The sequence below is a fragment of the Oryza glaberrima genome, chromosome 6, assembly GCF_000147395.1.
Source record: "Oryza glaberrima chromosome 6, OglaRS2, whole genome shotgun sequence".
Classification (NCBI taxonomy): Eukaryota; Viridiplantae; Streptophyta; class Magnoliopsida; order Poales; family Poaceae; genus Oryza; species Oryza glaberrima.
Window position 1 is genome coordinate 27,755,205 of NC_068331.1, and position 21,362 is coordinate 27,776,566.

General features: G+C 41.1%; 3 protein-coding genes across 6 annotated transcripts; 2 read left to right on the forward strand and 1 right to left on the reverse strand.

Moving 5' to 3' along the window:
• Positions 1–342: 342 nt before the first annotated feature.
• On the forward strand, positions 343–6,025 carry LOC127776242 (probable aminodeoxychorismate synthase, chloroplastic). 4 transcript variants are annotated; one of them, XM_052302605.1, is made up of 13 exons: positions 343–649; positions 746–877; positions 971–1,038; positions 1,158–1,222; positions 1,409–1,475; positions 1,571–1,858; positions 1,936–2,076; positions 2,177–2,428; positions 2,859–2,938; positions 3,033–3,126; positions 3,670–3,752; positions 4,262–4,930; positions 5,028–6,025. In XM_052302605.1, exons 1-13 carry the CDS (start codon positions 427–429, stop codon positions 5,557–5,559), a joined length of 2,694 nt encoding a protein of 897 aa, XP_052158565.1. In that variant the 5' UTR covers positions 343–426; the 3' UTR covers positions 5,560–6,025. The 4 variants fall into 4 exon arrangements, with proteins under 4 accessions (XP_052158565.1, XP_052158567.1, XP_052158566.1 ...); XM_052302607.1 differs by having other exon boundaries at positions 1,936–2,031; positions 2,174–2,428; XM_052302606.1 differs by having other exon boundaries at positions 344–649; positions 1,936–2,043.
• A 771-nt stretch (positions 6,026–6,796) lies between these two features.
• Positions 6,797–10,152, forward strand: LOC127776245 (putative clathrin assembly protein At5g57200). Its single transcript, XM_052302612.1, has 13 exons — positions 6,797–7,073; positions 7,175–7,272; positions 7,356–7,500; positions 7,640–7,764; positions 7,907–7,999; positions 8,092–8,142; positions 8,247–8,312; positions 8,409–8,474; positions 8,575–8,820; positions 8,897–9,073; positions 9,162–9,237; positions 9,344–9,471; positions 9,589–10,152. The coding sequence occupies exons 1-13, from the start codon at positions 6,797–6,799 to the stop codon at positions 9,898–9,900; spliced, it is 1,860 nt and encodes a 619-aa protein (XP_052158572.1). The 3' UTR covers positions 9,901–10,152.
• A 159-nt stretch (positions 10,153–10,311) lies between these two features.
• On the reverse strand, positions 10,312–18,607 carry LOC127776241 (26S proteasome non-ATPase regulatory subunit 2 homolog A-like). The gene is made up of 25 exons (XM_052302604.1): positions 18,304–18,607; positions 18,117–18,217; positions 17,359–17,479; positions 17,214–17,273; positions 16,919–16,986; positions 16,551–16,593; positions 16,012–16,077; positions 15,582–15,620; positions 15,384–15,466; positions 15,170–15,281; positions 15,011–15,091; positions 14,704–14,862; positions 14,489–14,596; positions 14,319–14,423; positions 14,087–14,227; positions 13,897–14,001; positions 13,583–13,804; positions 12,352–12,465; positions 12,037–12,252; positions 11,680–11,739; positions 11,486–11,599; positions 11,294–11,379; positions 11,095–11,203; positions 10,833–11,011; positions 10,312–10,747 (listed from the first exon to the last, which is right to left on the reverse strand). Exons 1-25 carry the CDS (start codon positions 18,442–18,444, stop codon positions 10,675–10,677), a joined length of 2,706 nt encoding a protein of 901 aa, XP_052158564.1. The 5' UTR covers positions 18,445–18,607; the 3' UTR covers positions 10,312–10,674.
• Between the last annotated feature and the right edge of the window lie 2,755 nt (positions 18,608–21,362).

Here is a 21,362-nt window from a genome sequence, read left to right on the forward strand (position 1 = left end):
AGCCAGCTGTAGCACGGACTCCAAGACGCACTGTGTGTATGATAAGTGGGACCGAGTATTAATAGTGTAGTATGTAACCATTATATGAATGAGCTATTAGATTGACTATAGATGAATTAGAACTAGTAATTGGCTATACTATTGCCCTTTCTCTTATAGGTGAGTCCCACCTTCATAGCCCATTATGTCAGTGGCAACGCTGTCGTTCTCTCTGGAGAGGGAGACGGCGACGGCAGTGATGGCACAGCCGCCAAGACGATAGGAGGTGCGGTCGCCAAAAAAGCGCAAACCCAGATTCTCACCCTTTTATAACCATTCCCCCCCACCAAACCAACCACCGCCCCAAAAAATACCCGCCGCCTTTTCTCCCCTCCCCGCCCTGATCCACCGCACGGCCGCGCGCGCGCCACGCCGGTGTGGAGAACGATGGCCGCCCTCCGCCTCCCCACCCCGCCGCCGCCCCGCGCCCCCGCGCCTTGGCTCCATTCTTCCCACCGCCGGCGGGTTGCGGCGCCGCGGGGCGCGGGCGGGGGCGGGGGCGCGGGCGGGGGCGGCGCGGCGCCGCCGCCGCCGGTGAGGACGCTCCTGATCGACAACTACGACAGCTACACCTACAACATCTTCCAGGAGCTCTCCGTCGTCAACGGCGGTGAGCCTCCGCCTCGCCTTCCCTCTCGTGAAACCATGGCTTGTGATTGTCACTGCTTTTGCTCAACGTTTCCATGGCCGGTGTTTTTTTTCCCAGTGCCGCCGGTGGTGGTGCGCAACGACGAGTGGACGTGGAGGGACGTGTACAGGTGGGTGTACAAGGAGAGGGCCTTCGACAACATCGTCATCTCGCCTGGCCCGGGATCTCCGGCCTGCCCTAGCGACATAGGTGAGCATCTCCACTTCAGTTCGATCGTGTGGAATCAGAATTAGAAATTGCTGCTTGTGCTTGTTCACCATTTCTACGTTTGTATCTATGCAGGTATAGGCCTGCGGATACTTTGCGAGTGTGGAGATATACCCATCCTGGGTGTCTGCCTTGGCCACCAGGTCGATTCCTTTTTTGTGTTAATCCTTGTGAACTCATGATCAGTCCTGTAAAATGGAAAATTCATGGACAATTTGGTGGTAGGTTGAACTGAAATGGCCGTTTTGTTTTACCACTGCAGGCCCTGGGATTTGTCCATGGTGCTAAAATCGTCCATGCTCCTGAAGCTATACATGGCCGGCTTAGGTAAGGCCTTGAACTCTATTACATGCTTAATACTTTCAGCTTTCTGACCTGTACAGCATTTATTTTTTATCTTGTGCAATTGCTATGGATTAGTGTGTGTCATGCATAATCTTCTAAGTTCTAGGTGTTCTTTCAGTTAAGTAGTTAACACATGTCTTGATTTTGATACCCCTTTTTTTATGTCAGTGAACTTGAACACAATGGATGCTACCTCTTTAATCACATCCCATCAGGTATAAACTCTGGATTCAAGGTTAGTGTACCACTCATGTTGCTAGCCATATTATTGGGGTTTCAGCCTCTATATGCACCGCAAAGAACACTCTACTTACAGTTGTTATTTTTCAGGTAGTGCGCTATCACTCACTTGTAATAGAACCAGACTCTCTATCTGAGGATCTTATATCAATAGCATGGACTGCTTCTCCAAAAATGCTCTCATTCCTTGAAAGCGATAAGCCTGATATAACTAGCAGTACCTTGTGGGGATCATTGGATAACTTATTCGTAACAAACCAGTCAGAGTGCAGTACCACTGGTGGAAAAATGCCCAGCATAAACGATGCAAGTGAGTTAGATGGCTACAGGGTTCTCATGGGCGTTAGGCACTCTACCAGGCCTCACTATGGAGTGCAGGTATACTGTCTATATCTCTGCAATGTTTTTTATTTCTTTTTTTCACTATTCTTATATTTGATTACCGTCAAATTCAGTTTCACCCCGAGAGTGTTGCTACTCATTATGGAAGACAGATATTTCAAAACTTCAAGAAGATAACAACTGACTTTGGATTACAGACACCATTGCTTCAGGAAAGAAAGGTTCACAGTATTGGTAAACTGGAAAGATCTCAAGTACTAAATTTTTTGAAGACTACAAGTACTATATGTGAACAAGTATTTTCCACGCATCTCCTTTAGACTCCACCTTATTGACTTTCTTATTGTACTGCAGATCAGTTCTCCAGATCTCAAGAACTTTGTTGCAAATGACTTGTTACATTCTGCAAGGTTGAAACTTTGGGATTCTGTTGGGCCTTGTGCTCTTCCAAAGCGAAGCAGTGGGGACAAATGCTTACGGTTGCAATGGAAAAAGATTGATAACTTCCTCAATCGCATAGGTGGCTCTGAAAACATTTTTTCAGTGCTTTTTGGCCATCATAGCGCTGAAGATACATTTTGGCTGGATAGCTCATCAGTTGACCAGGTGCTAATTCAGCTAGCTCTTAATATCGTTTAGTTCTGTCCTGTATAGATTTTATCTGATGTTAAACGAAGATTGAAGGGTTTTGAGTCTATTAACAAAAATGACTAGATGATCATGGACATGTGGAACTTCACTGCATGAAGAAACAAAAAAAGTATTCCCCTGATTCAATATACTTAATTTCTTCATTCTGACAGTCTGGCAGATATAGTCTGCAGAAATTAAATGAGATAAAGTTATTGATAATGATAGTTTTTTATGTACATGAATTGAGTTGGTTCAAACCAGTGCCTATTTGACAGAGAGTAGTAGATGTGTCAAAACTTATCACTGTTATCCTGTCATTTTCTCCCCCTCATGAAGGCAATGCATCCACTTTTATGAGTTGAGAGGTTTTTTCTTCAAAGTTGTGATGTGGTGCTACTTGCAGAATAGGGCACGATTTTCATTCATGGGCGGCAAGGGCGGGCCCCTTTGGAAGCAAATGACATTTCACCTTGCCAGTCAACGGTAGGAAGGCACTTTCCTGAAACAGAAGAAAAACATTCTCTATGTATTTATATAAACCTTCATGTTATTTCTGACTCCTCCTATTTCGTTCTAGAGCCAATTGTGGAGGAAACCTTACTATTCGAGATGCTTATGGTTGTACTGTCAGAAACTTTCTCAAGGATGGTTTCTTGGATTTCCTTGACAAGGTATAGGTTGAAATCTATGTATCCTAGGACCTAGATATAGAACTTCACATTTTAATCTAACCTTGTATTCTGGTACTATATTCAATTATGTAGTCAGTTTCATACTTTCATTTTGCTAGTGCATAAATATGAAGTTTGTTTTATGTCATTTGTAGATAGGAGACCACTTTTTTTTTTATAAGAGCTATATTCAATTATGTAGTCAGATTGATTTTGCTAGTTCATAAATAAGAACTTTTATGCTACTTAGAAGTAGGAGACCAACTGCTGTTCTATAAGAAAGTGGGTTATGGAAGTCCGAGTGCAAATTTCTCACCAGCACGTATGAGTCATCTCGGTCCATTCACATATGCCAGCACAATGATGTGTTTGACTATTATCGGAAATGTTGGGGGAAAACATGTTGTTTTGTTCTGGGCATCTCAGTATAATTGTATTCTGCACATTATCCTATCCTTGAGCTTATCAGCTAAGCAGACTCTATCTAGCTATATGTGTTTGTGTTGTTTAAAGCTTTATAATTCCAACTAATTTACACCACAGGAGATGCAATCCATTCAATACATTGAAAAGGATTATGAAGGACTTCCATTTGACTTCCATGGTGGATTTGTTGGATACATAGGGTATGCAGATTTGTTTTTGCAATTCATATGCTCTTTTGTAACTTGTATTGGATATGTATGCATAGTTAATTGGTTATTATATGTTGTACTGTCTTGTTTTATCCACAGCTAGCTTATTTTTTAAAATTAACATGTTCACTGTTTTTTCCTGGATATGCGTAGTTTGTTACTCCTTCCGTCCACTTTTATAGGGCTTGTTTTGATTTGGCATAGTCTTCAGAATTAAATTTGACCATTGAGTTATCACAAAATTTATTGTTAATAGCTACAAAAGGGTGCAATACACGAATCTATTGTTATAGGTTTTGTACACTAAGTTTATGTGTAATCTGATTATTGTTGTTCAAAACATAATTAGCTTGATTTTTGTAAGTACACATATGCTTTATTTTTTGTGGATGAATGGAGTATTCAACTTTTTTTCTCAATCTGTGCTCTTTCACGTGTTTGACTTACATGGTTGCTTCACTTTTTTCTTACATGGTTCATTACATTTCCACTTGTACCAGATATGGTCTTAAAGTTGAATGCGATGCATCATCTAATAGTGCAAAATCAAGTACCCCTGATGCATGCTTCTTCTTTGCTGATAACCTAGTTGTGGTTGATCACAACAATGGGGATGTGTACATTTTATCATTACATGATGAATATTCTTCTGGTAATGGAGATGGAGATTACCAAAACTCAATACATAGTTTATGGTTAGCAAATACTGAGAAGAAGCTTCTCAGGATGGATGCCATGGCCCCAAGATTATCGATCAATGGAAACTCGTCGATCAATGGGAACTCATTTACCATATCATCCAGTGTGAATAAGCAAAGATTTGTCATCGAGAAATCAAAAGATGAATATATCAGAGATGTGCAGAGTTGCCTGGATTACATAAGAGATGGAGAAAGCTATGAATTGTGCTTAACTACTCAGATGAAGAGAAGAATGGATTATATGGATGCTTTGAAACTCTACCTGAAATTGCGAAAACAAAATCCAGCCCCTTATGCAGCTTGGCTTAACTTCTCCTCAGAAAACCTGAGTATATGTTGCTCTTCTCCTGAAAGGTTTCTGCGACTAGACCGAAATGCAATTCTGGAAGCAAAGCCAATCAAAGGTACTATAGCACGTGGCAGAACACCAGAGGAAGATGAATGCCTACGTTTGCAATTGAAATACAGGCAAGTATCTGATAGATACTTTTTTCACTGTTCAAACATTATGATTTTGGTTTTACCAGTCCTCACAATACTGATATTTTCTTATGTGTTTCAACAGTGAAAAAGATCAAGCTGAGAACTTGATGATTGTTGACCTCCTAAGAAACGATCTTGGTAAGGTTTGTGAACCTGGGAGTGTGCATGTTCCTCGCCTCATGGATGTGGAATCATATAAAACTGTACATACCATGGTAAGTACCATTCGTGGAACCAAAATGTCGGACCTAAGCCCTGTCGATTGTGTAAAGGCTGCCTTTCCAGGAGGTTCAATGACCGGGGCCCCGAAAGTTAGATCCATGGAGATTCTTGATTCACTTGAAACTAGTCCAAGAGGAATATACTCAGGATCAGTTGGATTCTTTTCATATAACAAGACTTTTGACTTGAATATCGTGATCAGAACAGTTGTCCTGCACAATGGAGAAGCTTCGATTGGGGCAGGCGGGGCTATTGTAGCATTGTCAGATCCAGAAGCAGAGTACAATGAGATGCTGCTTAAAGCAAAAGCTCCAACAAAGGTGGTTGAAGAGTGCAGTCAACAAATATACAACCCAGATCGTTCGGATTCAATGCAGACAACCGTAAGTTAGAATGGAGGGTGAAAACTAGTCTTCTTATGAAAACACAACCAGCATTACAAGGTTTGGTATACAATGACCATCAGTTTGGATCTGAAAAATTCGATCTCCGCTGTTGGTGCACATATTAATGGCTAAACTACAAGGAAGTCGCAGCACACCTATTCTATAATTGGGAATTCTAAAAGCAACAAAAGGACATTTTGCTGAAAGAAAGGTGCCTATGCCAAGGTGGTGAAAAGCACATTGGAGCAAAATTCATGGTGTACTACAATGTAGAGTTAGACTAGATTACAGCTGACATGCCTTCTCCACAAAACAACAGTGCACATGATTTTATTGATTGATTGATTCCCCTATTGTGGTGATTGCACTGTGTAATAATAATAAACTGATAAAAGAAAGAAACCCATACTGAAATGCATTTCATAGCAGATTCATATATATATATATTGGCATGTATTTGCAAGATTGCACATGTCTCACCTGAGTTCAAATATCTGAAATTTACCATGTACTGTTTCTCAATTCATGCTAGTATTGATCCTACTGGTGATTGCCCCATCTTGAAATTTGAGATTTGAGGGCGAGATGGCTGTTTGCTAATGGCAGCACTTGGTTGAGCATGGCTGGCATGAGCACTGAACACCAGATGTAAGCAAGGGTTGTACTGCAACCAGATCAGATTTGTGAGCTGAAGAAATCGTCTAAGATTGCATCTTTTCAACTGATTCCAATTCCAAATTACAATGGGCGGCCGGCCTGGCACGCCATTATTCCAATAGTGTTTATGAATCAATTCCGCACGTCGCATTATCGGATTGTGTCGTGCCATCATCCCAGAATGTTTCTCATACGCAAATACACCCCTGTGAGTTTCACAACTTTTCGTAGCCTTTTTATCTCTGCTCATGAATATTTGACTTTAGGACAAGATTCGATCAAATTTTTAAATGTTGATAATAATGACTCATATGTTTAGTTTTAAAAAAAAACAAAAAAACGTGTGGAATTTCTTTGAAAAATGTAAAATTTGCTAGATTTTACAAATTTATTTTAGTATAACATCAACGGCAAAATCTTCAAAAGTTTCAATCTTTACTTAAACGTCGATTATTTTTGGACGGATAGAACACTTGCAATTTTGGATGGCTTATGGTTCTAAGTTTGGGAATAATGAAAAGGTGAGGGAGTTTAGTGTGATTTTGGGAGGATGAGAAATATATATATGGAGGCGAAAATTTAAAAAATGGAGCCACTCGCGAGCCACGACTCGACCTCGCCGCGGCGGCGACGACGACGACGACGACGACCAGCACGCACTCGCACTGGCGGATCGCCGGCGGCGGCGGAGGAGGAGACGATGGGCACGACGTCGGTGCAGAAGAGCTGGCGCAAGGCGTGCGGCGCGATCAAGGACTCCACCACCGTGGGCCTCGCCCGGGCGCACTCCAAGGACCTCGACGTCGCCGTCGTCAAGGCCACCAACCACGTCGAGCGCCCGCCCAAGGAGCGCCACCTCTCCAGTACGCCTCCTTCTCCTCCTCTTCTTCCTCCTCGCCTCCGCCGCCCAATCCATCGCTCGCGACCTCGCGTGCTAACTCGATTGCCGTCGCCGTCGCCGCAGAGATCATCGCCGCCGCGTCCGGCGCCCGCCCGCTCGCCGACGTGTCCTACTGCGTCCACGCCCTCGCCCGCCGTCTCTCCAAGACGCACAACTGGGTGGTACGCCGCCATCGCCAATGTTTTCCTCATCGCTCGCCGCCGCGTGATCTGCTGACGACGGGGGTGGATGGATGGTGATGCAGGTGGCGCTCAAGACGCTGGTGGTGATACACCGCGCGCTGCGGGAAGGCGACGCCGCGTTCCGGGAGGAGCTTCTCAGCTACCGGCGCGGCCGCGGCGGCCATTGCCTGCAGATGTCCAGCTTCAAGGACGACTCCACCCCGCTGGGTCAGCTCCCAATCCAATCTGAATTCCTGCATAAACTGAACTGGATTAACATGAACTCAATCGGTTCGAAAAATTTTGTCACCGATCGTTCTCATTTCTTTGTGATTGCAAATTTGAAATCTCCAATTGCTTTGCTCAGCGTGGGATTGCTCGGCGTGGGTGCGCACGTACGCGCTGTTCTTGGAGGAGAGGCTCGAGTGCTTCAGAGTTCTGAGATACGACATTGAAGCAGAGCGTCTGAGGCCAGCAGAGGGAGCTCCAAAGGTTTGTGAAATTGTGATTATGGCTTCTAAATTTCAGGGAATGATTCGGTGGTGATAGTTCGGCATGAGTGATCTTGTTGCTTGTGATGTTTTGTTTGTTCCATTTGGTGAGAAATATGTACCAATTGAAATATGATGTTCAGGGTCAGAGTAGAACTAGAAGCTTAGGTAAGGATGAGCTCTTGGAGCAACTTCCTGCACTGCAGCAGCTGCTCTATCGGCTAGTCGGCTGCCAGGTAATGTACACACCTAACTTTGTGGTATGTTATCTGCTTGATCTAGATTAGTTTCTGACTCATTTTTACCAATGCTGTAACTGTGTGTGAAGCCTGAAGGAGCCGCATTTGGAAACTATCTTATACAGTATGCATTAGCTCTGGTATTGTGGCTGACCTTAATTCTGATATCTGAACTTCAGATACTACTAGTTAGAACAATTTATCCGAATTGCTCTTGCTCATGATGAATGAAAATGTTACTCAGGTGCTGAAGGAAAGTTTCAAGATTTATTGTGCAGTCAATGATGGAATCATTAATCTTGTCGAAATGGTACCTTTTATTATTTACCAGCTTTCTCTGCATTTGAATCATCGATGGATCTAATGGATATGATCCTGATCAAATTAAATTTCTGAACTGTTGTAGTTCTTCGACATGACAAAAATTGATGCTATCAAAGCTTTCGACATCTACAGAAGAACAGGACATCTGGTACGCGTAATCACAGTGTGCTTTCATTATTCTGTAGAGTTGCATGCATTTTGATTCTCTAGAAATGTATATGGAGAGCTAATGAGCTTTAGAATATCAGGCAAAAAGCCTGTCCGACTTCTACGATCTCTGCAGGGGTTTGGAACTCGCCAGGAATTTCCAATTTCCAGTCCTAAGAGAGGCAATTACCTTTATCTTAGCCTATCATTGTTTTGTTTTCACTGAGAATTCTAATGCCAAATGGACTTCTCTGTACTTTCTTCAGCCGCCGTCATCATTTCTTGGAACAATGGAAGAGTACATCAGAGAAGCCTCTAGAACTGCTCCTGTTGCAAATAAGACCGTAGTGAGTCATTAAGCTAATGTATTTAATCCCGAAACAAATCGAACAGAATATTGAGTGGCTTGATGAAACTGTACAGGAATATCGACAACTTGAATTCATTCCAAACAAGGAAGAAGAACCTCCTCAACCGTTACCTGAGGTGTTAGAAGAACCTGTTAAGGAGGAGATTTTACCTGAACCTCCAGAAGAACCCCATCATCCTGCAGCTGAGGTTGATGATGAACCTGAACCTACCACAACCGCTGATTTATTGGTAACTCCTGGCAATATGACACTGTATTCATATCAGCTATTTACTGCAATAAATGGTAGCAGTTGATCCAATTTATGGTGGATTGCAGGGTTTAAATGAAGTGAACCCTGCTGCCGCCCAGCTTGAAGAGAACAATGCACTGGCTCTGGCCATTGTACCACCAGGTGATTATCATGCATCTGCCTATACTATCTCCCGATTAGATAATTCAAGAATCACTAGTAATTCTCCCAAATCCATGCATAATCACATCCTTTTGGATTATAACAGGTAGCAACACATCTGCTGGTGCAGGCAGTGGCTTCGGTGGCATGCTTGGATCGTCAGGTTGGGAGCTAGCGTTGGTCACTGAACCCACCAACAGCAGCAGCAACCAACTACTGACAGAGAGCAAGCTGGTAAGTCAACAACTCTCTATTGCTTATTTCAAGAACTCTCTATTGCTCAATGCCATTCTTTTGATCATACTGTGACTGAGAGTCATTTCCAATTTTTGCACTCAATGACTCTTGTAGGCTGGAGGGTTCGACAAGCTGCTGCTTGATAGCTTATACGATGATGCATCAAGGAGGCAGCAAGGAGCCCAGATGGATCATCCTCGGGATCCGTTCGCCATGTCGACAAGTGTCGCGCCACCGACCAACGTGCAGATGTCGATGATGGCACAGCAGCAGCAATATTTCCAGCAGGAGCAGCAGCAGCAAATGGTGTTAGGGATGCCACAGCAATTCTCAGGGTGGCCTCAGTATGCTGGTGTTTCTCAGGCGAATCCTTTCGGTGATACGTATTCAGGTGGTACTCTCCATGGAAGCAGCAGCTTGATCTGAACATTTTTTTTCTGATTAAAAGTAGAGTAGCTTTGATGTGATAATCTGAGAACTGCCATTAATTCAGCTTGCTCTTGTTAGCAAAACGTTGTATCTTCTTCAGTCTTCACAGATCTCACTTGTGCACAGTGCACTGGCAATTTACAAGACTGGAAAACAGAAATTCATTTGTTCATTTCTCAGGACATGCTTGTATATTACCAGTTAACGATGACATTAGATAAACGAGTACAGTTCAAAGGTAAATTTGTATTTTGGGTATTACACGCCGTGGAGGATGACCAAACATATATGGACAAGCATTGCGCAGCTTTGATAGCATAGTGCCATCATGTAGTAGCTGGCGTATACCCATCAGGATATCCCCAGCTGTATCCTGTATTCAGTGCAAACATCACATGAAGTACATCGTTTCTGCTAGACACTGTAACAAATGATCCATACAAAAAACGATCAATCCAAAGAAAAAAAAAAGGAGGGGAACATCAGACAAGCGAGTAGTCGTACATATGTACATGGACGTGGCAACAAACTCTCGGGTCATTTTCATTCTGGTATAACGAGTCAAAAACATTTTCGGCCATGCCATTACACCCACCGATTCTATTCCTAGTTCTTATAAAGTTCTCCTGTCATATTGGCCCCATTATACCTGAACTCCTGTTAACCCAGCCCTCACCGTATCTAGTATGCATCGTCTTCATCGTGCTATTTGTTCGTCGCTTTGTGTGACAATTAGATATTGATCCAAGCCTCTTCATAGTACTCCAGGCCTTAATCTTCATGGTATTCTGGGTTCTTCCTTAGGATCACAAAACCCTCAAGAACTGGTGTCAGTGGAAGATATCTGCACACAGAAAGAGCATAAGCATAAGCATAAGCAAAGATCAACTGACAAATTAGAATATTGTACTCCAGATGTTATAGTTTACTTTTCAGTTGCCAGCTCTGCTCGCTCCCCTGCAGCAAGTAATACAGGCGTTGAATGTGTCTGGAATCCAGTGATTGTCTTGGGTCTACCCGCCTGACCAACGACATCAACTGCTTGGCCAACACGAACCGGAACAGAGAGGGGCTTGAGATCCTCATCCACAGTCAATAGCATCCTAGGCTGTTACAGTAGAGAGAACTGAGAATCCATGTGACTGGTTTAGCTATATGCCCACTACCAAGATCTTTGAACGAGATATATACCTGCATAGCTAGGGTAAGGATATAAAGCATGTAATGGTACTTCCCCAGAATGATGGATTTCATGTCAAGACAGGCATGCAGAACCGTCACAAGACCAGCAAGTGCTATGCTGAAAAGTGAAGAACAATGGACTTGTACTCTTAGAAAATGTGGTTCCAATAAGATTGAAGGAGATTCAACAACTTTATAAGTTACTCACGGGGACAGAAGGAACCGGTCAGAGTGATATGGCGAAAGGGTCAGCAAACCCTTCCCAAGGTGAACAAGACCTTGAGCAATCCTCACCTGAAGTCAAATGAAATGAACTGATATGAAACTTGAATGCAACAGCATGAGATCACAATAACTGGCAAAACAAAGATAAAAATGTTTATTTTAGATTTGAACTTACACAAAACAGATGTCCTGCTTCTTTGTAATAATAACTTGAGAGGTTCCGAAGCATCCCAGCTATACGGGCATTGTTTGTACCAGCCCCTATCAAGCCCAGGGAGATGATTGCAGCCTGCATGTACCAGTTTGATCAAATTAAAATCAATGCTCATAGAAATTAATATGGTAGGTTTTGCTGGTGAGGTTACTAACCATAGAAACTTCCGCATCTGCATCATGGCTCAGTCTACTCATTGTGTCCATAACATTTACCTAATTGACAGGCAAGTGGTAGAAATGTAGACATCAGAAAACTAGATAAGATATTTATCTAGCCAAATGATACAATCTACTAATTTTCCTCGAATAACCAGGATCAAATAATAGTCATCTGACAAAGCACATTCTCAAGAGTATTGAATTGAAATAGATGATGCAGCAGAGTACAAAACTAACTGTCACGGCATGCTATTAAATAGTTCTTTCTCAACAATTCAATTGAATGATTGTGTGCAACGGCATGGAGATAGCACACATTTAATGCTACTAGTATACAAAAAGAACTGTTACCTTTGGATTGGATATGCAAAGCAAACCCAGAGCTAGAGGAACCGCCCTTCTAATATTCTGCTCGCCATACTGTAAAAGACGCTCAAGGGAACGTACAGCCATTTCCGCCCCTAATTCTTCAGCCATGGCAATTAGGGAGATTCCAAGAACTGCTGGCCCTTGGTGGGTTTCACCTTTCTCAAGATGCTCGGAGCAAATTCCAAGGAGTTTCTGAACCTGCAAATCAAACGGGAAGATTCGTCAAAAACAAATAGGCGCTAAAAAAAAAAGTAATCCTACAACCTATGCACAATTCTTCTGTTAATTGGGAATCACCTTAAGCACGTTCCCTGTCCCAGCATATGCCAGTGACATCAATGTCACGTCACAATAATTCCTTATCTTCTCATCAAAGGTTTTAGAAACCTCTGCAGTTGCCTCCACACTTTCCTGAGAACAGTAGTCAAGAATGAGTATAATAGTATATTAACATAAAACTGGCTAAAAACAGACGGTGTAGGTTCATGAAGAGGTTGCATGTTACATATGCAAGACAATTGACAGTGCTTAATCCAGAGAAAAAAGCAATTACCAAAAGAATAAAATTGTACTTGGGATGAATGAACTAAAAATACATTTGAGCCAGTTCAACTACTTGCATGGTGCACGCGAACCAAGGCTAAAATAGTCCACGTTAGCGAATCTGAGCGTTATGCTGCTGAATGCATGCATAAATCTTGTGATCCAGAAAAGATAGGGATAGTTCTCCTATGCCTTTTGGAAATTATCTTGCTAGGGAAATTTGCAGAAGATTGATAGAAGTGCTTGATGTTCCTGATAATGATGAGCAGAATGAGTCACCATACATACCAAATTCCAGTTTCCTTTATCCTGATTGATCTCCCTCCTCACTGCGCAAATCCCTCATCTCACAACTCAGTGGCCTGGTTGCACTATTGGTGCCGCACTGCATGAGTGGGCCCCACGTGTCGCATGAAATAATTCAAAGAGAAGGTAGCCTCCATCAGGAAAGAGGCAAGTTTCGGCAGGGCATGTTACTGTTCACAATGATCACATGCCTTATGCGCACTCACATGCTTGCTGGTATGGCATCCTAGTCAGCACTCAAATGATTTGATTAATCAAAATGTGAACTATTCTCACCCTTGGTTCACACGCACTACACAAGTCAATGCACTGATTCGAGCATTTTACAACTTCTTGTACTGAAAATTGAATCCATCTTACAAGTTTGTAGACCGCGAGCAGTTAAGATTAACAATTATAATAGACAAAATGAACAAGGATAAGCATACATAAAACTGGTAACTATAATCGCTTAGTAGCATCAAAAGATTATCAAACTCATTATGGAAAAAGATTATCAAACTCATCAAAAGATTATCAACAAGAGACTGGTTGTGAGATTAATCATGAAACAATGTACAGAGCAGTAGAAAGGCAGTCATGCACAGTAAATATGTTCATATGTACTATACGGTCCTTGACCTCAATAAAAACATAAATGTAGAATTTGGGAGTATGAATAAGTATACAATCAAATTACCTGCTTTCCAAGATATAGAAGGCCAAGGGCAACAGGAAGCAAGCGCATAATTGGCTCTGCAAGCTCTGGTTCACTACGCTCCATTAAGACGCATATGATTGTCTGTGCAACCTCTTCATTACAGGAACCAACGAACACCAAACCTAAGGAGATGGCAGAGAAGACCAAGACCTCCAGAGGTACTTGGGAGTCAGTCAGAAAAGCTGTGAGATTCTCTCTAACCTGAAATTTTTGGAAACCATGTTAATACAAAATAACACATGGTTAATATTTTTTAACCAGTGGGATAGCAAGACCAAGACCAAGGATTTGACCTCCTCTTTCTGGGAGCCAGCATAAGCAATACCAAGACCAAGGATTGCTCCAATTCGTATAATTGACTCATCCCTGCTGAAATACTCAGAAATGAGAGCAAATGCCTGGAGAAGATGTCACAACATCAGTACAGAGACTTGTGCATTAGAAGTTTTAGAAGATGTGGAGAGAGGTAAAAGATGGACATACCGGATCACAGTCACTCTTCACACCACAAGAAACAATTCCAATCCCTAGCAAAGCCCCAGCAACAACATGAATATCATTGCTGTGCAGGTACTTGTCAAGTTGGGCAAGTCCTGAATCAGAATCCCACAGAAGAATCATTCCCTGAAAATGATTGTTTTATCAGCACCATGATCACATAATAACCTAAATGCCATGTATATGGAAATAAACCAAGCTGTTGCAGTTGCACTACCAGGCTAGCGGCTGCACTAGCTTTCCCATGTTCCTTGTTCTTGAATAACCAGTTTCCAGAAGAACCACTGCTTGAAGAATCTGATGGTGTGGTCATGAGTTTATCCTGCAACAAGAATGTTGAGAACCTTGCTTGCCCTGGAAACCTTTGATGAAATTCGCATAACTAACCTGGCCAAATCCAGCATTCACGAACGCATTGACAAATGTTGCCGCCAGATTCTGTCTTGCGGAATCAAGACTGGAGCTTGTAGCCCCTCGGCCATCAATCAAATGAACCTAATGAATTAGCATGCATTTTTTAATCATTAATAGCAGGTTCATAAACAAAGAAATAAGTAGAAACATGCAATCAGCAGATAACATTTGGGTAAAAAAAAGTTAACCTTATATATGTCTTCTGGAGATTTTGGCTCCATGACCTCAATATCTCGTGCAAGTGTAAGGTACCCCTCACTCAATTTAATATTAGAAATTATGTCCTGCAAAGCCTCCTTCTCATTTTCATCAGCAGCTATGTCATCATCAATCTCGATGCTTAAACCCTTCAGCAAAGAGAAAAAAAACCATCGACCACATAAGCAAAGAGGAAATGTGAACAATGCAGGCTACCAATAATACTGAATTGTAGACAAGAACACAAACAGAAATTTTGCTTCTGTTGAATATTTGTGTGCATGGGATGAGGCTCACATGGCGTGCTATGATAAACGCGAATTGCTTCTTCAGTTGAAAATCATCAGTTGCTGTAAAAATCGGCTTCAACTCCAGGGACTACAAATCAATGAAATATTTGTCAGTGCCCTAATGTACTGGACAGCAAATAGGACATGACAATATTCATTCACCCACCTTGTCATAAAGCAGAAGTGCAATACGCAAAGCATTTGCAAAATCTCCAAATTTCATGTAAATCTCAAAAGCTATTTTAAGTGCCGACATGTCATCAGGAGCAGGAAGATATCTGCAAGTTTGCATCCCAACACAAAAGAGTAAATGAAGTTCAATTAAGTAAAACTAGATAATACTAAGCTTTAATCAAGTAAGACCAAATTCAGTGGCATACTTAGAAGAACTAGTGAGGTACAAGCAGGTCCTTTTGTAGTTCGTGGAGTCAACGTGCTTAACTAGCAAATCAAGCTTTTCGACCTATGAAGCAATTTGATATCACACATCAGTTGTGAACCAATGAACAAATAATGAAAACTCTTGATACAAAGAACGAACAATTTTTCATATGTTTAAAAATAGAAGTTTCGCTTACCTCCATTAGAAGATCCACAGCTTCAGGTTCAGCATTATGCTGCAATATAAATAATAATCAATATCATCAGCCCATCCATTGATACTAGTTGTTTATTGGCTACTACCTCCGTCCCGCAATAGTTGTCGCTTTGACTTTTTTCTTTCAATGTTTGACCATTCGTTTTATTTGAAAATTTTGTGTAAATATGGAAAAGGATAAGTAATACTTAAAGTATTTTTGATAATAAAGCAAGTCACAAATAAAATAAATGATAATTTTAAAATTTTTTGAATAAGACGAATGATCAAATTTTACAAACAAAAACTCAAAGCGACAAGTAATATGGGACGGAGGTAGTAATATTTAATGCATTACACAGAGTGTAACAAGACATCTGTGATGAAATAAGAAAAACAAATGACACCCATGGACTAGACTCAGAATTGACCTTCATGTGGAATGAAACGATTTGCTCCACCAGTTCCTTCAGGGAATCAGTTGGCATGCCATCATCCTGCAAAGTGGAAAAAAAAAGTTAGGATTATAAAAATGAGGTCCACACACCTAAACTTTTTGTTGTCTTAGTCCATGCACGTGTGATAACATAATTGACAGAAGAAATCATGTGTGTGGCTTCTAACAGAACAAAAAAAAATTATATAGCAATCATGCTATCTCAATTCTTGCCAAATAACAATCAGTACGGTATAGATGTGGGATACAAAAGTCAAAAGGGTCTCAGGGAAGATCACTTAAAACACTTGTTATTGAAATCAACAGCAGCTAGACAAGACAATGGATGCTAAACTAAAGAATATAGTGATTTGGATAATATAAATAAGGGTAATCTTATCTTGTGACTTTATGACCTATTGTTAATGGAATTAGAGTTTTGTTAGGGATTAAAACAAAATTTCAAATACTTCTTTCATTGGGGTGAAGAAATACATTATGCAATTCATATGATGATATGGATTAGGGTTCAACCTGGCGCTTCTGGAATTCCTGTGCAATTTCACCAGCCAAGTTTCTAGCAAGCGAGACATTGACATTGTTAGAAAATCCAATTCAAATTCAAAAGACAAACATATGTATTCCAACAGAAGACCTGAAAAGAATAACTTTTTATCAATAATTTCTTGAGTACAATTCAATATTTTTTTAATACACTGAGAACAGTTAAATATTTGACCACACCATAAATTCTAAATAAGCTGATATGAAGGTAATTGTTTGGTAATTCATCATAAACTACCTCAGGAATAAATCTTTACAATTAAGATTCACAAGCAGCAACTGTCTCATTAATAAAATTGCAAGCTAAACAATTTAGGAGGCCTGGAAATTGGTGTCACCTCACATATTCATGACCCCATGAACCAATGTCACCTTCAGAGCCTATCATTCGGTAGTTGAGGCTCTCCTGAAACGATAAAAGAAGGCATATTAGCCAATTCTTGAAGGATTGATACTGTACAGTTAATGGTGAGAAAAAGTTGAACTCTATCTGTCTATCATTTAAAACCCACGAAAAAATGTATGACTATTTATAGAAGTAAATCATTCTCAGAAGTTAGCATGCAAGCAAATTAAAAAAGCACTGGGAAATTGACACAAGGAAAAGACATCAGAATGGTATTTTTCACATACTCTTTCTCCTTCAGCGGACATTGTCAGGGCCAATACTGACAAAATATCAGCCATATACTTCTGCAGAATAATTGAAGAATATCATATAAGCATCAAGTAGTATTTGAACCGTGACTCAACCGAGAGATCAAGGATTGATTGATACCTTCAGATCAGATTCTGGCATTGTCTCAAAGTAAGCCTTGAGAGTTCCATAGTGCGGGCGAAGGAATTTGAGAGGCTTTGGGACAGAGGTCATTGAACTTGTCGCAGAACGGATCTCCTGCCTGTTAAGCATAAATCACCATTAACAAGAGACCAATAAGAGAAATGTGAAAACTGTCTATGCACTAACTGGTTGAACAATGCAAAGTGATGCCACCAATAGCAGCAGTAGCCACTCAGATGCGACATTCCAGCTGAGCAGATCAAACAATCTCACTATGACGCGGTAGAGATTAGAGAAATTGAACAGTTAAAGCATGACCTCATAGTAATTGTGATTACGTAGTATTATACCCAAGATTTAAGGGCAAAAGGATAAACAAGCCTCCAACAATGTGCCGAAGATCTACATTCTTGCAACACCAGCAATTAAGCAGCCAAACCAATAACTCGGGCAGAATTTATGTGGATTTTCAATTCTCAGGACTGTAAGTTTGCAGAACAACAAACTCTTGCACAGGACAAGTAAGCAGTGCAACCAAAATACCTAGCAGTTAATAATAGTCTACTAGATGACATGATCATCCATCCAAACCATACTATGAATAATGTATGGAACTTGTAATAAACTAATAGGTAGTGTGATAAATGCATCCACCCAAACGAGGTACCAGATGACACAAAACAGAAATCCCTGAACTACGCATCACGCACAATCAGAATTATACAGTTCCACACCATCAGAACAATCCTCGTTACCTCATGCTCTCGAGGGCGAGCTTCTGGACGCCGGGATCGGGGTCCTGCGCCCGCACCACGTAGAGCTCGAGCTGCTCCTTGAGCGCCTGGTCCTCCTCCGACTGCAACCACGCAAAGCAATCCGTAAGAGAGAGATGGGGGGAGGGAAGGAGACGGCGAATCGGGGGTGGGCGGGTGGGTAGCTCACCAGGTCGTCGTCCTTCTTCTCATCCTTCTTCTTCCCCTTGCCCTTGGCCGGCTGCGGCTGCGGCTGCTGCGGCGGAGGCGGGACGGGGTCCGAGGGGGAGGCGGAGGAGGCGTCCCCGTTGGGGTCCTCGCGCGGCGGCATGGCGGAGGGCGAGGGCGATCTCCCCGGCGCGCGGCGGCGCGGCGAGGTAGGGTTTAGGAATCGAGCTCCGCGCGGAGGCGAGAGCGCGAGATGAGGGGAAGGGAAGAGAAGAGGAGTTGGAGACTGCTGCTACTGGAACACGCCGCAACTCTTGGGGAGCGATGAATTTCGCTCCAAGAAAGAAAAAGATAATGAGAGAGAAAGAGAGATTCGGTTTAATAAAGGTTTTGGTAATAAACTTTCAGTTTGATGAAATTGCATTCTTACATTGTTTTCTTATTATTATTGTGATGATGATTAGTCGACGGTTTGGCTGATTACATGTTGGGAATGAAAACATAACATGGGTACAAATAAAATAAAAACATAACATAGGTAAGTAGGAAAATGAGCATTGAAATATACTCCTCCGTTTTATATTGCAAGTTATTTTGACTTTATACTAGTAAACATTTCTTAAGTTTGATTAAATTTATAAAAACAATTAATAAAATAAACATCAAATTATATTCATTAAAATTAACATTTAATATATTTTTATAATATGTTTATTTTATGTCACAAATGTTGTTATGTTTTTTTATAAACTTTGTCAAACTTAAATATTAAGAAAAATATCAAAGCGACTTATAGTATGAAACGAGAATTTTTTTATTATTTTTTGAAACTTTTGATTTTTTTTATTTTAAAATACTTCTAAAACTTATTTTCAAAATCTAAACATTTTAGCACGTCAACCCTCCTGGTGTGGTAAAATAATACTGTCACGTCACCCATAACGGGCACGATAATTTTGTCATGCCACGCCAGACAAGATGACGTGGTAAGACAAACGTTGTCACACCAATTAGACCGCGTAGAAAAAAAAATTGCTAGCATGGCGAAACAACACTGGTACTCATCCATTCCATGTTTTTTTTAACCTTTTGAACTTTTTAATTTTAAAATTAAACATTTTTAAAACTTTGATTTTAAGACCTGAATCTTTTTTAGCGTGGCAAAACAATACAGCCATGACAATTTCAGAGAAAACGTTATGCCACATGCATAAAGAAATAATTACCCATAAATACGGACACATATATAAGTCGTTTCATTCGTAAGGAATCTAACCAAATAAATTATACTCAAATTGTAAATGTTTTTCATTGTTTGATGAGATTATTGGACAAATTCTCTAGGAGAAAGGTTCGAGGTATAGGTAGCAAATTGTACTAAATCCAAAAGTAGTTCAAGCAAGCTATAACAGTTTGCACGCCCTGGGCACTTAGTGACCCTTACATAATTTCTCAGGTGAAGACAAGAGACTACTTTGAGTTTCTTAGTGATTTTTAAATCTATGATATGTTAATCTCGTGAACTAGCAAATAATTAGTGAAATTAGGGTAAAAATATCACTGGCTGTCTCCATGGATGCAATAAAATGCAAACATTTAATTGATAGAAAGGATTTATAACAGTAGAATTTCAATATAGTAGACACTACATATATTGTGGCCTATCATCGTCTACGACCAAAATTTATTTATGGTAAAACTTTTATACTCTATTCATATAGAGTTAGTGATTTAAAAAGTTGAAAATAAGCTAGATAAGAAAAATTCAAAATCAACTTAAAATGAAGTTTTAAATTCAAAATTTGCCGGTGAAAGATAAGCCAACCAGCGAATGACGAAGCTGCTAACCTTCTCATGCCCCATCGGGTGCCCTAATCAGCCAAAGATAAAACCAAAAATAGCTAATCATGTCCCCATCGAATGCCCTCAACCTTAATTTCGAGATTGATTTCAAAATATTTTCAATAGAGTTCCTTTCTCAGTATTGGCTTTTAAGTCACCAAGAAACACGTATATAAAATTTTTACCTATAAATTATTTTTTTCCCTAATAAACCAAAACGATTTTGTAGTGAATATGGCAACCCATGGGCTTTCAAACATTCTACATTCTGTCAGCCTAGTTTGGTTTCAACCTAAAAAAGAAAGCCTGATCTGATCGGTGACAGTCGGAGCCACCTGAAAACAACCTCACCACCACCACCGGCGCAGCGCGCAGTGTCGTTCACGTGCTGTTGCTTCTTCAATGCCGTTGCTGAATAATCTTGCGCCTGCCGCGAGGTCACTGACATGTCGGTGGTGATCAGCTCATCAGTGCCCTCTGCCCATCACTGAAAGTCTGAAAAAACTCATCCATAAAAGCAGAGCCACTTCACCAGAATTCAAAGGAACTCAACTTTAGTCTATATATTTATATATTAATTTAGAGTATTAAATATAGACTACTTATAAAACTAATTATATAAATGAAAGCTAATTTATGAGATAAATTTTTTAAGCATAATTAATACATAATTAGAGAATGTTTACTGTAGCATCACATAGGCTAATCATGGATTAATTAGACTCAATAGATTTGTCTCACGAATTACTCTAAAATTATGAATGAGTTTTATTAATAGTCAACGTTTAATATTTATAATTAGTGTCCAAACATCTGATGTGATAGGAACTTAAAAGTTTTAGTCCAATCTAAACAGTATCTAAGTACCTGACATTACCAACGTTCATCTCCACGGCACTGCGCCCCCAGGCCCCAGCCACCGCCGGCCGCCGCCGGAGATGTCGCCGACGACCACGTCCGCGGTGGCGTTGGCCCCCATCGCCGGAGCAATGGAGCATCCAGTTCTACGGTCCCCGACACTTGTTCCTCGTCAATGGCAAGAGTCCAAAACCTACCGCACCTCTAGACTCCAGGGGGCCCACCACCCGCTACTGCCATCTGGGACCCACATCCGCGGATGTGGGCCCACGTAAGCAGTGACGAAGGACACGGTCCATGGACCGGGAGACACTGGCATGTGGGGCCCACTAGGGCTGGTCCACGTGAGCCGCATGCGCAACGTATCACGCGAAAAAAAAC

What these genes read in the sequence shown, in the direction of transcription:
- LOC127776242 (XM_052302605.1), top strand. Translation starts at nt 427, where the DNA reads ATGGCCGCCCTCCGCCTCCCCACCCCGCCGCCGCCCCGCGCCCCCGCG. An exon ending in TCTTGGATTTCCTTGACAAG is followed by an intron (nt 3,127 to 3,669) that starts GTATAGGTTGAA and finishes TTTACACCACAG; the next exon opens with GAGATGCAATCCATTCAATA. An exon ending in GGATTTGTTGGATACATAGG is followed by an intron (nt 3,753 to 4,261) that starts GTATGCAGATTT and finishes CACTTGTACCAG; the next exon opens with ATATGGTCTTAAAGTTGAAT.
- LOC127776245 (XM_052302612.1), top strand. Translation starts at nt 6,797, where the DNA reads ATGGAGCCACTCGCGAGCCACGACTCGACCTCGCCGCGGCGGCGACGA. An exon ending in CAGCAGAGGGAGCTCCAAAG is followed by an intron (nt 7,765 to 7,906) that starts GTTTGTGAAATT and finishes TATGATGTTCAG; the next exon opens with GGTCAGAGTAGAACTAGAAG. An exon ending in ATCGGCTAGTCGGCTGCCAG is followed by an intron (nt 8,000 to 8,091) that starts GTAATGTACACA and finishes CTGTGTGTGAAG; the next exon opens with CCTGAAGGAGCCGCATTTGG.
- LOC127776241 (XM_052302604.1), bottom strand. Translation starts at nt 18,444, where the DNA reads ATGCCGCCGCGCGAGGACCCCAACGGGGACGCCTCCTCCGCCTCCCCC. An exon ending in TACCTCACTAGTTCTTCTAA is followed by an intron (nt 15,282 to 15,383) that starts GTATGCCACTGA and finishes GCAAACTTGCAG; the next exon opens with ATATCTTCCTGCTCCTGATG. An exon ending in GACCGGTTCCTTCTGTCCCC is followed by an intron (nt 11,204 to 11,293) that starts GTGAGTAACTTA and finishes TTCACTTTTCAG; the next exon opens with CATAGCACTTGCTGGTCTTG.